Genomic DNA, 18,785 nt, shown 5'->3' on the forward strand with positions numbered 1-18,785 from the left:
GTCCAGGTCTGCAGCTGCAGGGGCTAGATGGATTTATCCCCCAAAAAATTAAAAATTAAAGTAGTTATTATATCAGTATTCAAATAGTTAACTAGCTTTAATCCTCCCACTTTTGCACCAATTGCATTCTCATACACTTCAAGCACAGCAGATCCTTCTTTTGCATGCTGAACCTCCGAAGTGTTCCACACAAGGAGCAAGTGCAAAGGGGAGAGAGGTGTACCTGTCCTGTTTTCAGGACACATTTTGGATAAAACTGAACTGTTAGTAGATAGCCATAGCTTACACTGATGATGAATGGTCCAAACCCCACATGCAGAGCTGCAGTAGTCCAGCTGAGATGGTATAAATGCATGTATTACCCTCTCTAAAACGTTAAGAGGGAGATGTGCTTTCACTTAAGCTATTAGCCTCTGCTGATATAAGCTTGACTTGACCACAGAAGCGATCTGCTGATCAAACTTTTAAACATCATTTAAATAAAGATCCAGACTCTTCACTGGAGAGTGCACACTTGAAGCAAAAGCACACGCCTGGTTGAAGTGACTTCCAAATATATTAGTTTGTCTGATGATAATGGTTTTCTGTAAAACTGTAAAAAAAGCAATCAGTGTGTGTGATCATTGAGATTTGTTTTTAATCCAGTCTCTGTGGATTCAAAAATACCTTACTAGTATAACTGGAGAGCTGTCTGTCTGGATGTTTTGCTTTGCTAACCTTCCTCTTGGTCCAACTACCTCTCACACCTCTCAGAATACTTCTTGGGTGTACTGGTTTGTAACTGGTGCCATAAAAAAAATCACACATATGTGCACATTTTTTTTTTTCTTTTCAAAGTCTTCCCCCTTTCCCAAACACCGTCTATGGAAGGTTTACCAGATGGATGTGCGAACCAAATCCATCTGGCATGCCAGGTTAACAGGGTAGTCTTTTTCTTAGGGTCTTGAATTTTAAGATTTTTTAATTCTTTTAAACAAGAGGAACATGGTTAACAAAAAATATAATATACCAAAAAACTCTATAAAATTATAAAAATATTCCAAAAAGGAAAAAAGGGGCAAAAAACATAAAAAAGTAGAAAAATAAATAATGAAAAAAAAAAAGCTCAAATTATTTGGTGATTGTGAACTGTGACTTGATTAACCAGGCTACCTCCTTTGCTACTCCTTCTCCCCCTTGACCCTGGACCTGCTCAAGCTGAGAACTGGGACTGGAAAAGGCTGCTAGTTCATCTAATGGAGGCAAGGGTGACACTAGATGAATCTCACAAGCTCTTTGTGGCTCCGGCTTGTTTCCTTATGTCTAGATCTTTGCTTGTGTTCTACTAACTCTCAGAAGTACGTCGCTGAAAACAGCATTTTCCTTTCTTTTTGGTGTCCCCCTGTCATTGCAGTGTAGGTGATCTTAGAGCAAAGCCACTGGATCACCACTCTGCCTGTGCAATACACATGCAAACTGAAGGTAAGTTAACCTAAGTGTGTTAGGGTTGGCATATGACTGAGAAAATTCTTTATTGGCTATGGTGCAAAAGCAGAGCAATTGGATGTTGCTAAATGTGCGCTCATATTGATGCTATTAGCTTTGCGCTATCCAGTTTTGTGGATATGCCCCACATTGTGTACATCTTGATGCCAAGGGGCTCAAATTTAAAAACAAAAAAATGCCATAAGGGGTTGTGGGGAATCATGGGAGTGATCAGGATAGGTTTGGAACGAAATTGGTGACACAGACGTCTTCGTTTTGGCTCAGTTACAGAGACATGACTGCATTTAAACACTTTATAGAAAACATTTTGGCACAACAATATCCCTGTTTATTTTCTGTTTACAGACCATTCAGAGAGCCTTGGCCTTTATCAAAGAATGTGATGCTTTTCTTACCACTGTCTTTTGTTATCGGAGCAACATCCTTCGTAGACGGGGACAGGCAGAATATCCGTCCTCCGTAGATCCGTCCCTCTGTCTCTACGTAGTCCTCAAAGGAGCAGTTCACCCCTGCTGACAGACTGGGTACATTCTGGGTCTGAAGCACCAACTGAGAGCAGAAGGAAGACGGGGGAAATGAATTTAAAATCAATATGCTTCATAAATGATGCAATAAGCAAGATTTCTACTGACACACAGCAAAAACTGTAGTCAAATATGGAAAACTCTGTACTCAGCTGCTACTCCGAGTGACAGACAGAATGCTACAAGATCAGACAGGAACACGCTTCATTATATCCCATTTCACCTCTCTCTCTTCACTTTACTGTCTGTATTTCCTCTCTCTCTGTCACACACACACCAATAACCTGAGGACATTTTACCTGCACTTCTGACATGGTGACAGAGACGGTGGTGGGCTGAACGCTCAATCGGACGCACTGCTCCACTCTGGTGGTGAAACGCTGAGGCTCCTCTGCTCGTTCACAGCGGTCTTTCCTCGAACATCTACACAAGGAGGAAACACATCAGTGTTCAGGCATCTATAATCAGACTTATTTAGGATAAAAACATCAACATTCTGGTTTAAGTTGATGATATTTGCTAATTTTCATGGGTGAAGGTGTTTTCTCAGACACATCTGAACGTTCATGCTTCTGAGAAATTCTCTTTACTCACATTTCTAGGTTGGTTGAAGTGAAGGCACTACTGAATTAGTGATAACAGCAGATGTTAAACAATTTAAGGGTGTTTGCTTCCAGGCAGAGCGTCTATTTCTGAGAGTATGGATGTAGGAGAGGAGGTTAGGGAGCTGCATGCACCACACCCTGCTCTGCATAGAGTATTTCTGATTCCTGTTGCATCATTAGGTTGAATATTTTCAAAGAAATCTGGTCAACATAAGCTCAGAGGATGCTTAAGGCAGTAAACCACAACTAACTCATAAAAGCACTGTTATTGTGACATAAATTTAAAGAAGACAACAAAAAAAAATCAGACATTTTTAACGGTGTTTTGTTTCAGGAAACATCTGGATTCAAAGTCATTCCAAATGCAGGAAGATAAATCACAAGTTGGTACCCTTTCAAAGTGATCGGCAGGCATTTACCCATGCATGAATATGCTCTGTTTTCCTGTAAAAACTTATTTACGGCTGTTTTCTTTACTTAAATTATCTCAGTATTAAACAATACTAGTCCTGTTTTTCCACAAGTTTCTTGGGATTTAGAGAAAACTACTGGAACTACCTTGACATTAGGGCTGAACGATTTGCAAAAATAATGTAATTGCAATTTTCTTCCTCAACATTGCGATTTTAATATGCGATTATTATCAGATTACTCAATGTATGCATTTTTCAACAAATTCAAACAATAAATCAGATTATTAGAACCCACATTCAGTCAGGAACACTCTCATCATACATTTTACCATTTCATTACAACATGGATATAGCCTACAGTTTTACTTGGCAGAGAAGGCTCTTCTCTAAAGTTGCTCCCTGGGTTAGTCAAGCAGCTTGCTTTGACTTTACAGGGAGTGCATGGCTAGAAACCCCAATACGGAAGGACACAAATGATAATGTGTATTGAAAAAATTGAAATAACTGCAGAAGCAATTAATCCATAGTAGCGTGAATCTAAATATGAGGATGCAACAAGCTTTAAGCTATAAAGGAGGCGGCTGGGGTGGAGGAGGTGAAGCTTGTAAAGCTGCTGCAAAAAATGAATGTATTAAATCACTATTTTGATGTATTTCAAGTTTAAGAAATATTGCAACTTCTGTGATTTGTAAATCGCCATATTGCAATTTAATCTAATTTGCGATTAATTGCCCAGCCCTACTTGACATCAACGAAAAACTGGCATATTAAGATGATAAAGCAGGTTAAAATCTTAAGAAAACGGCAGGAACTTACTCAATACCAATGGAAGAATGTATGACTGGAGTACATGTCCTTTAGTAGCGTCCATAATAAATAAATAAATAGTGCCCTTGTAGGTTGTTGTAGTTTTACTTCCTATTCCCTACATAATGAGCTGTCATAGTGGATAATATGGTACACTCATTGGCTCAGTATAATAAAAAAAAAAAATCTTCTGTGCAACATTTCATGTACATGTGCATCCGAGAAGGGTGTAGCCGCAGGCTGGCAGGCAGCAGTTTCAGGACCACAGATTCAGGACCATAGCTCTAGGACCCTGCTCGTGCACATGCATGTTGTTTATGGGCCTACTCTTAAATACAGATAGCTATTGATATTGCTGCTACAGCCCATTTTTGCCACTTCTTTTTGCCATTTTCTCTCACTTTTTACATTTTTTTTTTTATCATTTTTCACCATTTTCTAGTTATTGATATTGCTGCTATTCACTACAGCATTGGACAACAATCAGGGAGTAGTACGTAATGAAAGTGTCACACTGTTCCTCCACTTCACAGGGTGGTGCTGTTGCAAAAAACACGGTCCTAGATCCATGGTCCAGAATCTGCTGCCTACGAGTCTCATGTTTGTGCAATCTACAGTGAATAGAGTGTGATTCTTTACACAGCCTCAGTGTATATTCAGATGAAGGAGTTCATCAAAGACTTTAACACAGTTTGTAAAATTCTGCCACTAGGGGGCTCTCAACCAAAACAACACCACAAAATGACAAGTACAGACCAGTGCTGCCCATCTCCACTGTTTATTCCTTGTTTTTAATTGAAGAATCTTAAATAAAAATTGTACCTCATAAGGTGTTTTTACAGCAGAAAACTGATGTTTAGCTTTCAGTCATGAATTTCTCATAATGAGTGCGAAATGCATCAAAAGTGCACTTCCACATTTAGACTGGAAGCAGCCCCAGGATGCACATGAACTCTGGGGTAATGTATCGTTAATATTAAACAGAGTCTTCAGCTCAAAACAAGAAGCAGCGTTGAGAAGGTGGATGTGGAGGTGGGCGACGATGAGCAGTGCTGCTCTTAATTTGCTGGAAATGCTAAGTGGGTGGGGCTTCTATGTTATGGAGGTGATCAGACTTGTAACCTATGGCAGGCACCATGACTAGACATGTGCCATTAAAGTTCTAAACATGAAGACTTTCTCCTTTTTGAAAACTGATTTGATTTAATTCTATTTTTGTGTCATGCATAAACAACATGGCCAGCCCAAATAGGCTTACAAGACACCTAATCTAATATCTTCCTGCCTAGAACAAATTCAGTCTCACAACAGAGCAGCAGTAAATCTGAGATACTGTAAGGCCTCAGATACAAATGCTTCAGGCATGGGAATGCTCATTTCTTAAATAAATATAGGTATTTCAGTGCAAAAATTCTGTGTGGCTCTTTTGTGATTATTTGTGGCTCTTCTATGTCTTAACTTTAAATATTTTTCCCCCAAAAAACCTTGAAAAAGGAAAACTTTTTGCCCCTTTTTACAATTTTTTGCCCCTTTCACCCATTTAAGCCACCTTTTGTCATTAAATACCACCTTTTTTCCTACTTTTTGCCCATTTCTGCCACTTCTTTTTGCCACTTTCCCCAATTTTTTTCCACTTTTTATATATTTTTTTCCTTTTTAACCATTTTCTTTGCCATTTTTCGCCCATCTAAGCTGCCTTTTGCCATTAAATACTACTAGTTTCCTGTTTTCTGCCACTTCTTATGGCCACTTTTATCCCATTTTTGCCCTTTTCACCATATTTTGCCCATTTAATCATCCTTTTGCCATTATATATGACTTGTTTCCTATTTTTTGACCATTTCCTGGCTGCTTTTTGCCCATTTTAGTCACTTTTTCCTTTTTTTTTGCCTTGTTTTTGCCACCTTAGGACCTTTTTTTTGCCAACTGTAACTCATTATTTTGTAACTTCTCACCCATTTTTTGCTACTTTCTGACTCTTTTTCCCACTTTTTCTCCCCAGTTTTGCTCATTTTTACCCATTTTTGCTGCTTTTTGATCATTTTTGCCATCTTTAACTTATTTTTATTGCCACTTCAAGCCGTTTTTGCCACTTTTCACCACTTAGATTGTGGCTCTTGCAAAGGTATTTTTCAACAATTTGGTTCTTTGGTTGAGCAGGGTTGAGTAACACTGCTCTACATTTTTCACCTGACAGCATTAAAACTTAGCCACATTTTGTACTGCAAACACTTTGTGTGGAAAGCATGATACTTAAGCTTTCTGTCAGTTTTTGTTTGATGTCAGTAGGCCAAGTAAAACAGGAAATATGATCATTTTAATTTAATATAAAAATTAATGTTACACATAGGGTATAGTGGACCATGCTGTACAGGACTGGCACTGCTATTTTTTATAATTTCATATTGTAATTTCTTTTAAAAAATGACAATATATTGTTTTAAATATCAATTTTGAAAAATCTGTTTTGCTGGGGTGTTGTTTTTTTATATCTAATTCAGTAAATTATACTTAATAAATATATAGTTTTGATTCTATAAAGTTGAGTGCCAGAAAAGATCATACCAAACATGAGCATTGTTTACATTTTCTGAGTGGTTTATCTTGTCAAAAGAAAATTAACAAAATGGCAAAAAAGCCAATGGATCTTTAAGGGTTAAGACAACTCTGGTTTAACTGTTGTGCTGTGAAAGCCCTCTTCCCTGTAAAATAAACAATGTAAGCTAGGTTCACTGGGCACAAACCGTCTCCAACGTGAGGTCATAATCCTGCATTCAGAGAGAACAGTGTTATACTTAAAAGTAAAAGATAGAAAAGACTCCTTGATAAATGACAAGTTGGATCAGTGTGACTGTTGGAGTCTGGGTTTGAACTTTACAATTGTCAACATTATTGTACACTAAGAATTCTTCTACTGTACTGTTAGCAGGAGGTTAAATTCCACATGGTAAAAAAAAGATGGTAGAAAAAACAAAGTGCACTGTATGGACACAGAAAAACTGTCATGTATGCAGATTATACTAATCCTTTTCCCATTGGGAAACCCCAAAATAAAAAGTGCGTCATATTCAATTTATATTCTTGATTTCATTGCAAGTATAAGTCTAAGATTTGTTTAAGTTATTGGAGTTTTATTTGAAATAAATCTGGACATCAGGCAAACAATGATTTCCCATGGTGAGGCTGTAGCTGCCAACTGTTGCTCTCCATTGCCATCCCATTTTAGTCCACAAGCCTGAATATGCAATGATGCAAAAAGTGCAAAAGAATGAGGTCACTAGCTGTTATGGTTTTTATTTTAGGTCAATTCAAACAGGATTAAGCTGTGAGGTTTTAAAGGCTTTAGTGAAGCAGTGACTGAGATATGAGTTATTGCAAACTCAGAGTAAGAGAGGGTTTATGAGACACAGAACCGTAGTCTGGTTTATTGGATTGTGGATTTAGTTATTCTGACCCCAATATGCATGAGTACTTCTAAAGTATGTAATGAGGGACTGCATTCATCAGAATCGATCCATAGTTTACTAAGGGTTAGAGGGACTTCTAAATAAGTCTGAGCGTGTAGCATTATGATTGATTAATAAAACATAGCAGAACACAACAGGCATAGAGTCCAGAACACAGGCAGAGAGAAACAAATGGGGCGTAGCTTCAGCTCAGGCAGAGCACTAAAGTCACTCTTGCATTAGCTAATTGGCACCAGCTGCTCATTCATGCTTTTCCATCAGAGGATCATTTATCAGCTGGCCGCCTATCAGCAAAGAGGTGTGTACATGGTGGACGTTTACACTCACACTGCTTACTATTACTCTGAAAAAACAAACAAACAAACAAACAAAAACTAATGCTTTTAGAGCTAAACAAGGGAAAACCTTTCCAAAAGATTTCAGTTCAAAGTTTGCTGACGTTAATAACAGAAGCCTGTCTTAATGGCTGTTTTTTATGGGCTGCAGGTTACTGAAAGGAAAAACACGTCCCTAAATTCTGATTACAACTTTTAGAGGTTTAAGTTGGCCAACATCTGGGCTCCATTTATCTTTCTGATGTCTGAATTAGTGCTGCTGTGTCTACAACAATCCTGAAACAGAACACAAAGTTGAACACTTTACTCAGCGACTCATCTCACAGAGGTCAAAGAGTGATCTGTGTTATTATGCTGACTGTGGATGGTTTCAGAAACATCCTAATACATGCTGTTGTCCTACAAAGTAGGCAGTATGCACTGCTAACCGCTAACTATAGGCTATTGGATAGATTCTGTATACTGCTAATGCTGCAGAAATTATGTACACTGCTAACTGCCTGTTGCATAGATTCTGTGTACTGCTAACTGCATGTTGCATAGTTATTGTACACTGCTAACTGCATGCTGCATAGTTTCTGTGTACTGATAACTGCATGCTGCATAAGTTATGTACACTGCTAACTGCATGGTGCATAGATTGTGTGTACTGCTAAATGCATGCTGCATACATTATGTGTACTGCTAAGTGCATGCTGCATAGTTTCTGTGTACTAGTAACTGTATGCTGCATAGATTCTGTGTACTGCTAACTGCATGTTGCATAGTTATTGTATGCTGCTAACTGCATGCTTCATAAATTATGTACACTGCTAACTGCATGCTGCATAGTTTTTGTATGCTGCTATCTGTATGCTGCATAGATTGTGTGTACTGCTAACTGCATGCTGCATAAGTTATGTGTACTGCTAACTGCATGCTGCATAAGTTATGTGTACTGCTAACTGCATGCTGCATAAGTTATGTATACTGCTAACTGCATGCTGCATAAATTCTGTGTACTGCTAACTGCATGCTGCATAGATTCTGTGTACTGCTAACTGCATGCTGCATAAGTTATGTATACTGCTAACTGCATGCTGCATAAATTCTGTGTACTGCTAACTGCATGCTGCATAAATTCTGTGTACTGCTAACTGCATGCTGCATAGATTCTGTGTACTGATAACTGCATGCTGCATAAGTTATGTATACTGCTAACTGCATGCTGCATAAATTCTGTGTACTGCTAACTGCATGCTGCGTAGTTATTGTATACTGCTAACTGCATGCTTCATAAATTATGTACACTGCTAACTGCATGCTTCATAAGTTATGTACACTGCTAACTGCATGCTTCATAAATTATGTACACTGCTAACTGCATGCTGCATAATTTTTGTATACTGCTATCTGTATGCTGCATAGATTCTGTGTACTGCTAACTGCATGCTGCATAAATTCTGTGTACTGCTAACTGCATGCTGCATAGATTCTGTGTACTGCTAACTGCATGCTGCATAGATTCTGTGTACTGCTAACTGCATGCTGCATAGATTCTGTGTACTGCTAACTGCATGCTGCATAAATTCTGTGTACTGCTAACTGCATGCTGCATAAATTCTGTGTACTGCTAACTGCATGCTGCATAGATTCTGTGTACTGCTAACTGCATGCTGCATAAATTATGTACACTGCTAATTGCATGCTGCACAGATTGTGTGTACACTGCTAACTGCATGCTGCATAAATTCTGTATACTGATAACTGCATGCTGCATAGATTGTGTGTCCTGATAACTGCATGTTGCTTTATTTCTTTGTATTGCTTACTGCATGCTGCATAGTTTCTTTGTACTGCTAACTGCATGCCGCATGGGTAAAAATAAATCTTCAGATTTTTCCCAGCAAAAGGTGCAGAAAACCTAAAAGCCTTCTCTTCCAAGTCAGTTTAGACTTTTCAGGTTGTACATTCCATTATTCAAGACTAAAAGAGAGGAAACATTACCCAAAACTGAACCCAAAACAGCTTTGTAAATGAACATACCAATGTCCAAGATAACATGTACCTAAAAAGTCCAGCTGACTTTAGAGTATAAAGTCCAATGATGAGTAAGAAGTCTAAAGTTTGTGCTAAATGTGAGAGCTACATGGTGCACACTGACCAAGTCATAATGTGGCAAAGGTTCTGTCCAGCAAGACCACTTTTAAATGATACACTTAATTTGCATACTTACCATGTCATAAATTCGTGTTTGTATTTATGTTTGCATATTTCTAACTTGACCTTTAAAGACCTCAAGACTCCACGGTGCTACCTGGATCCGTGTACAGCACCATTAACCAAGCTGTCGTGTTTTAAGACCCACGAGTGATTTGTTGAAGAGTGAGAGAGCAAAGTCATAAACTTTATCTAAAAAAGGACCTTGTGAAGAAGACAGTTATTGTAAGTGCAGCTGGTGGATGAAGGAAATTAACTGCACTGTGCTTGTACTTGATGCAATTTAGTGCAACAATAAAGAACATTGAAGTATACAGTACTTCCCATCAAATATATTTACCTACTTTAAACTCATTTTCAAGTTTTTGACACAAACTTCATACATAAACGTGTACATGTTGGAAGCATTGATACAAATGTATTTCCATGTTGATTAAGTATTTGATTTTGTTGAATTCAGCCCTTATGTAACACTTGGTGATATTTGGAGTGTCAGAGTAAACTAATAAACAAATGCATGTAATGTAAAACAGGCCAACTATATGGCAACTACATTTCTGGCTGGTAGAAATCCAACCACTGATTGCTAATATTATAAGATAATATTAACCTCAGATAAATGGTTGAATTGTGTTGAGTTGTCATTGCACTTACACATTATGCAGCACACACCAGCCACAGTGAGGGTCACCTGACCCCAGGCACGCTCCACAGGACGTGTACTGCTCACAGCTCTCCACTGGTACACGGGTGACCTGGAGATAAAACACAGACAGGAACACACACCTGGTTAATACTACACACAAACCACCTTTAAAAAACCTCCATACAGGCCTGATGCATGTGCGGTCTCTCGGAGGTGTCCTGAGTCTGGAACATGAGATTAAGAGAACAAGCTCACTGTGACTATCACAGATAAACAGCAGTGAAGGCGCAGCCTGTAAACTCTGCTCAGCTGCATGCAGTTCCAGGTGGAAGGGAAGTGGAGGTTTGAACATGTAAACACACAAACATGGATGAAGATTACATCCTCTGGCAAACATATCCATGAACTGTAAACTGTCTGCAGTTCTTCATGAGATCAGCAAACATGGAAACAGTGAGCTGTTTGTTTCAAGAGATAATCAATGCTAGCTAGAGTAAGTAAACACTGTAATTGTGCTCGGGGGCTTTAAATATTCTTTCTAGCTAAGATGGTTTGAGTTTAAGATTCTATTAGGTCTAGCTGAGTCTGGGGTGGGGGGGTTGGGGGCTTCCCCAACAATGAGCATTTATACTGTTCAATTTCTCTGTAAAAATCTTGCACACCAGTGCTCAAGGCCGTCCATTAGGAGGGATAAAGGGGAAAGCTTTCTGGGGTCCAGCTAAAGAGGTCAGGTAAATCATGGTCCGTTGTAAAATAAATCTGTGATAAACAAATGTTATAACCTTGCAAAGCAGATGGATACACCAGTTTCCGTGTTTCTCACTGGCAAATCCATCTTGCAAATCTCCCATCTGAACAGTTTGGGCCCGGTTAGAAAGTGACAGGACCAATCAGCGACGAGTGGCAGTACTTTCAGGCGCGGTGGAGTCGTGACAAAAGCAAGCAGCGACAAGAGGCCGGTGCAAGTATGGCAGAAGAGCTTAGCGTGGATGCTGCTAAAGAGCCAGTTTTATCAGAACTTGACGACATTTCTTAGTTAAAAGAAGAACAAAGAACAGCAGTGAATTTTTTTCCTTTTTTTTTTTCAAAAACAGCAAAAGTCGTGTACTACAGTCGCCACGGTTCACATTATTCCTCAGTAGCTATGCATGCACACCTCGGTCGCAGCTACATCACGTGTTTTGTTGCTCTGATTGGCCTGTAAAATTGTGACATTAGTTCATTAAATCACACACATTAAATCACACACTTAAATCACACTAAATCACAAAAGTCTAACAGTGCCAAAAAATGTCTAATGGAAGGTAAAATGGTGAAAGAGGTTCAAAAGTGGAGTTACAAGTGGTAAAAATTGATTAAGAGTGGCAAAAAAAGTTTTAAAAAGGGGCAAAAATGGGTGGTAAAACTGGTGAAAAGTGGTAAAAAAGTGGCAAAATGTGGTAACTAGGCAAAATTGACTGTAAGTTGCAAAAAAAGGCTAGAAATTGGTCAAAATTAGTGGAAAAAACAGTGAAAAGCAGTTAAAAAGTGGCAAATTTGAGTTAAAGCAACATGAATAGGTCAAAAAAAGACACAAAAGATATAAATAGGTTAAAACAGGAAAACACAAATGGCAAAAATAGGTGGTAAAAATTGTGAAAAGCAGTTAAAAAGTGGCAACAATTGGTTTTATGTTGAAACAAATGTGGCAAAATGGTTGAAACAGTGATGAAAAGAGATAAAGAAGTGGCACATAGAAATAATTTGAACATCAGAATGCAACACTAACTTTACTCTATTTTAAGCTCCAAAATAAGGTCACTGATAGCCAGGAAGCTAGCACCAATGCTACTGATCCAACACGCATGCATTGCTATCATCTATAAATCACAACAGAGCAGGGCCCACTCTCTGGGCTTTTCAGGGGCCAGAGTGCTTGTGCTCTGCATGAGCAATCATGCTGATGCCCACCTATTCCATCCATGAACTTTAGGGCTCAAATGCTCTTTGGTGCGGGATTGCCTTGTGTGAGTGTGCCCTTGTTTTGCAACTCATAAATGAAACTGAGCAAAGAACTACTCAACCTTCATTCAGGTTTCCATCTTACACAGGGCTAAATATTTCTACATGAGCCTTCATCATAACATAAGAGGGCCGAGTTACCTTAATGCCTGTGAATTACCTGCAAATAATACACTATTGTACTTAACAGCATTGAGATAAACATCAAGGATTACTCCTTTTGTCCGCTAAATCTCTTCTGGCTGCCATCTGCGTGTCTGCATGTCGGAGATAAGATGAAACTTTAATGATCTCTTTGGGGGAAATAGGAGAACCTGGGTATTAACAAGGACATCAAACAATGGTGTCCACATTTACCTGCCTCTTACACTGCAACCAAAGAAGAATATCAGGGGAGAGAGCAAGACAGAGAGGAATTATAATTCAGGGAGTCTGTTTCTGCAGATAGTTGTCTTTGCAGCTCTCATTAAACAGACATGTTTTCTGCTGCTCTCTGCATTTTAACCATCCACCATCTGTCTGCATGCTTACCAAGAAGCACTACCTTGAAGCTTAGGAATTTTAAAGTAAAAAAATTATTCTTAAGAAGGCATTTTCAAAGCTTCATCATACCTGTTCACACTGACACATAATGCACTAGTGTATCAGCATCCATGGATGCCTGTTAGCCAGAATTCAAAAGTACATATCTGCACAGCAGCAAGAGTTCATGAAAAGTTTTCTGGGTCAGTTGTTAAAAACTTAAACACCACTGACCACCAAAGACATGTAGCCATGCAAGAGCAAACACAGACATGCATGGTGACTCGGACAGATGAAGTATAGTATCAGTAACCAGGTGAGATTTACAGTGAATTCTGAAGGTGCTGCAGGCTGATCAGTGTAGACGCCTTCAAAGAGGAAACGCTCTCTTTATGCATCATTTCTTTAACTTCTCTGCCTTCAAACATAATCAGGCTCTTTTCATGTCTTTTGCTGCATGATTCATCAGACACAAACACATATGTTGCTTTTTCATGTACCTGTATATGTATTCTCTTCACCCTAGCCTTCATTTCATTCATCCAATTAGTGCACACAGTTTGATCTTTACATCAAACATTTTCCACTTGAGGCTCATCATCCTCCGTGTGCTCACTATTGCTGTTAATGCAAATATTCACCACTGCTGAAGCTTCTCATTCTCATCAGATGAGTTCTATTTGTATAAGTGTAGTTTACCAGTCTACTTTATTAGCTGGAGGAGGGAAAATGTATGACAGCACAATTACACTGCTAGGAGTGGGAATGACTAGGGCAGGAGGGGTCAGATTAGAGAACAGGATAAAATAGGACAGGACACAATTGAACTGGAGCTAAAACAGGATAGGATAGGATAGGATAGGATAGGATAAGATAGGATAAGATAGGATAAGATAGGAAAGGATAGGATAGGATAGGATAGGAAAGGATAGGAAAGGGTAGGAAAGGGTAGGACAGGATAGAATAGGACAGGGTAGGATGGGATAGGATAGGATAGGATAGGATAGGATAGGATAGGATAGGAAAGGGTAGGACAGGATAGAATAGGACAAGGTAGGATAGGATATGATAGGATAGGATAGGATAGGATAGGATAGGAAAGAATAGGAAAGGGTAGGAAAGGGTAGGAAAGGGTAGGACAAGATAGAATAGGACAGGGTAGGATGGGATAGGATAGGATAGGATAGGATAGGATAGGATAGGATAAGACAGGATAGGATAGGATAATATAAGATAGGATAGGAGGGGATGAAATTGGACAGGAAATGGTGTGATGGGACTGAACAGAATGGGATGTGAAGGGGCAGGATGGGACTGGTCAGGACAGGACAGGACAGGACAGGACAGCATAGGATAGGAGAGGAGAGGAGTGGATAGGATAGGATAGGATAGGATAGGATAGGACACAAATAAACTGGAGCTAAAACAAGATGGGATGGGACATGATATGTTAAGATAGGATAGGATAGGATAGAATAGGATAGGATAGGATAGGATAGGATAGGATAGGATAGGATTGGACTGGACAGGACAGGACACAATTAAACTGGAGCTAAAACAGGATGGGATGGGACATGATAGGATAGGATAGGATAGGATAGGATAGGATAGGATAGGATAGGAGGGGATGGAATTGGATGGGGTGGGATGGTGATGGGACAGAGCGGGATGTGAAGGGACAGGGCGGGACAAGACAGGACAGAATGGGAAAGGACGGGACAGAATTTGACCAGATAGGATAGGATAGGATAGAATAGGATATGAAGAGATAGGACTGGAAAAGATAGGATTGGATAGGATAGGGTAGGATAAAATAGGATAGGATAGGATGGGACAGGATAATATAACACAGGATAGGAGGGGATGGAATTGAATGGGAAATGGTGGGATGGGATGGGATGTGAAGGGACAGGACAGGACAAGATGGAACAGAATGGGATGGGACGGGACAGGACAGGATTGGATCAGACAGGTTTAGACAGATAGGATAGGATTGGATTGGATAGTACATGTGAAATGTGATTTGTCTGTTTTGCTACTTTTCTTTGCCCTCCACTTTGTCTGAAAGGTTGAGAAATCCAGTGTCATGGGTTTTGTCTTATATGTGCACTACAACACAACAGTTAAGCTTAAAGTGATGATGGCTGAATTTGTGAAAAATAATAGTGGTGACGGAATGGATACTGGTCTTCTGACTTAGTAGAGCGAATCCTTCAAAAGAAAAACATCTTTCTCTTTGACTTTGGAGGAGAGTATGCATTTATATATGTCCCTAGCATGATGATATGTATTAAGTCACATCCTTAGACAGCTTTCATGGCACATCTTTCAACCAGATACCAGTAATCTCCTTCTCCTGTGTCATTCTGATGTACAGTTGGACACAATAGCTTATGGCAGATTCATAGCATGATAATAGTAACCTGTGTCTGATAACTATTGTAATGCTACCATTACCAGGCACAGGCCTCTCACAGGACACCAAATAGCAGTGGCAAATTGCAGTCATTATTTGCGCTTGGACAAATGCTAGTGCTAGTAATACAGGCTGTCTGATAGAGGGAGGAGAGAGAGAAAAAAATATGTCACAGTAAAGCACAACAGCCAGGGAGAGAAGTTTATTCAATGTGGCTTTGTGGTAGTAGGGAGGATGATGTATTCCTATGGAACAGTTCAATTATTGAGTTTTAGAAAACGGATAATGGGATGGGAAACGGGAGATGCTCGGCCAAAGACTCTTTGTCTTACTGAGGTGGCTGGGGAGCGTCTGTGTGTGCGTGACAATAAGTAAGTGAGAACCACCTATTTATATTAAATATGGCATTTTCATCTTGGCCTATTTGCTGCTGCAGAGGAAAACACATTCATCTGTGGACATTGGAAGGAGGCGGGGGGGAGACAGGACAGGAGAATTAGGAGCTGAGGTAGAGGAAGATAGAAAGAATGAAGCACACAGTGTGAAAACGTCCATTTTAACCATTAATTTCAGTCCTCCGAGTGATAATGGAGAGTGTTTGTAGAGAAAAAAAAGCCTTCCATTGGGATTTGGAGGCTTTTTTTTCTTATTACAAATTGCAAATAAATAACAGAGCAAATGAGCTTCTCGCATTTGGGTCATGATAGAGAGGCTCTTAATTTGCCTCGTGGCGGATGAGAGAAGGAGGAGGGGGCAGAGAGTGGAGGGGGGGCGGCTAGATGAGGGATGCAGGAAAGGATGGATGAGAAAGACACACAAATGTAATTGCAGCTGATGTTTCATTCCACATATGGGGCCAGTACGGTCCCAGCTAGCCGCTGCTATAGGCCCAGCTGTAATTGTCCCATCTGTATAATACGGGGGTGAATATAAGGGGCTATCACTGCACAAAAGGCTGATGGATAGCTTATTCTGCAAGCCTGCTAGATATTAAGACTACTATACAATCACACACATGTGATGCTCGCTGATATGGAGCTTTTAGTATGGACATTCTGACACAAATAATTTACTCATAAAACTGGTCTGCATTCCAACTGATGAACCTACGACTCTCAATATATAAACGCTATGAAGATATTTGGATCTGATGTGTTCATATTAGATCTGCCAGCAATAACACATTCATCACAGCTAATTAGGATGCATCATTACGTGCTTTATTGTCTCTTTCAGTTCACTAAGGCTAATCTACTGTAGCCTTTCTCTGCAGCTACAGTGACATAAAATAAATCCGCCACTTCTCCTTAATGTCTCATTTCTCTTTAAAACACCTCACTGGACAAGTCAAAAGTCATCTGAACCTTGTCTTACCTTATATTTATCTGTTTACTGTCTCCATATATCCTTTCCAATCCATAACAAGCTCTTTTTCTTCAGTTAAGTCCAGGCCATAATCTTCCATCTACCTGTAGATCCTTTTTTTTTTTCCCACAATAAAACCAGATCTGTGACTAGACAGGAAGTCAGTTGTCCTTACTTTAAAATAGTACAAAATCCAAATCCACAGTTTTGAATACGAAACAAGGAATTTCCAAAGAGGGGAGATTAGTCACAACTAACTACAGAAAATCTTAGAAAAATCACGATTAAAATTTTAAATTATTTGACAGCCTTGGTTTTAATGTATATTATTATTATTATTATAGCTGTAAAAAATAAAAATAATAATAATGTATTCATTTATTTATAGAAAAATATATACATATACTCATTCATTAACTCCCATTATTATTTATTATTATTATTAATCAATTTATTATTATTTATTTATTTATTATTATTTTTATTATTATTATTATTATTATTATTATTATTATTATTATTATTACTATTGTTTGTGATTTAAATACTTATGCCTATTTATTTAACCGTGCAATACTTTGGCTGTTCTTTGTACTGTTCTTTTAAATCATTACTTAAATAAATTACATGTACTTGGTAGGCTCTATAATGTCTGTTTTAATGGCATTGTGTGCATAAGATTAATAAATGAGAATAACTACAAAAATGTGAAAAATATAAAGAAAAGGGGTGAATGTTCTTTGGGGAAAAAAATGTAATTGTAATTACATCAATTTAAATTGCAAAACTGACTTAAATTGTGGTGAAGAGAATGATTGTCCTTGTGTTTTTTTTTTCATTAAGCCAATCAGATGTTAAAAAAAAAAGAGAAAATAGGATGCTTTTGTAAACTCTTTAAAGAATCACGCTTAGATGTTTATAGTATCATGTGTAGGTTATAGCATCTCTGCCAGAAAAAAAAAAAAAAGCCAGTCCAGTCAAAAAGGAGGAATTGAACAACTAACCTATGACAGCAATGATTGTTTATTTTTACTGACAATGACACCCTTATCAATACTTCTTATTGATCTGATCTAGTAGTAATACCCCGATTGACCCTTTTCCATTGTTTGTTGAAAATACAAAATAAAGGAATGTGTTTATAGAACACATCATTGCATTTTATTTACATTCCTCCAATATGCATTTTATCTAGCTGACCCTTACAATCATAATACAACTAGCTGTAATCATGATAAGTCTGTTCACGTTTACTTAGCCAATCTTATCACAGATTTCTATATTTGACAAAGATTTAAAGTAATGACGACTGCTACAAAGTTTGGGACCATTTATCAGCACTGACCCGAGCAGATGAAGAAGGAAATTCTCCTGTAGCAGCTGAACCAAGTGTTATGATTGCATTCAACTCCTAGGAAAACCAGTCGTTTTCTTCAAGCTGACAGCTAAAGGTACCATAATGTGGTTTCATCTGATGCACAATACTGATGTGCTTTGAGCTCATGTTCACCCCTGGAAAAACAGATCTCTGTTTTTACACCTGTGCAATCATTCCTGCACCTTAACATAATACTTTCAACTCATTTAATCTTCAGATTTAAATCATGACACACACATAGTGACAGCTGGGCTCTGCAAGTGCAAAACTGACAAAGAGGTGCACCTACATTTTGACAGGGATAGAATAAATAACATTGGAATCGAAATAACATACACATTGTTTCTCCACAGGGGAAACATTGTTGCATTTATTTTTTCACTTTATTCATTTTTCATTTACTTTTGGCTTATATTTTGCCAGTCCAATTTCCTTTTTCCTCCCCTCCGCATTTTTGTCCCGTTATGCCTTTATCCATCATGAATTTGGCTGGAAACTCTCCACCAAAAAAATGAAAAAAGACAACAAAAAGTACGGCCATGGATCAAAAGTCGACACGGACAGACACAGCCTTGGAAGAAATGTGAGAACAGGAGAAAAACATCTCTCTATCATCATATTT

At 38.6% G+C, this 18,785-nt stretch overlaps 1 protein-coding gene across 2 annotated transcripts in view; it reads right to left on the reverse strand.

Moving 5' to 3' along the window:
• The window catches only part of LOC121517494 (plexin-A1-like), a 503,338-nt gene that overhangs the window by 230,214 nt on the left and 254,339 nt on the right, over positions 1 to 18,785 (reverse strand). For both annotated transcript variants that reach the window (XM_041799311.1, XM_041799310.1), the window contains exons 5-7: positions 10,490 to 10,590; positions 2,309 to 2,432; positions 1,881 to 2,034 (exon numbers count right to left, since the gene is read on the reverse strand). In XM_041799311.1, coding sequence (XP_041655245.1) covers positions 1,881 to 2,034; positions 2,309 to 2,432; positions 10,490 to 10,590 — 379 coding nt within the window. The remainder of the gene's footprint in view (positions 1 to 1,880; positions 2,035 to 2,308; positions 2,433 to 10,489; positions 10,591 to 18,785) is intronic.

Source organism: Cheilinus undulatus, linkage group 11 (assembly GCF_018320785.1).
Source record: "Cheilinus undulatus linkage group 11, ASM1832078v1, whole genome shotgun sequence".
Taxonomy (NCBI): domain Eukaryota; kingdom Metazoa; phylum Chordata; class Actinopteri; order Labriformes; family Labridae; genus Cheilinus; species Cheilinus undulatus.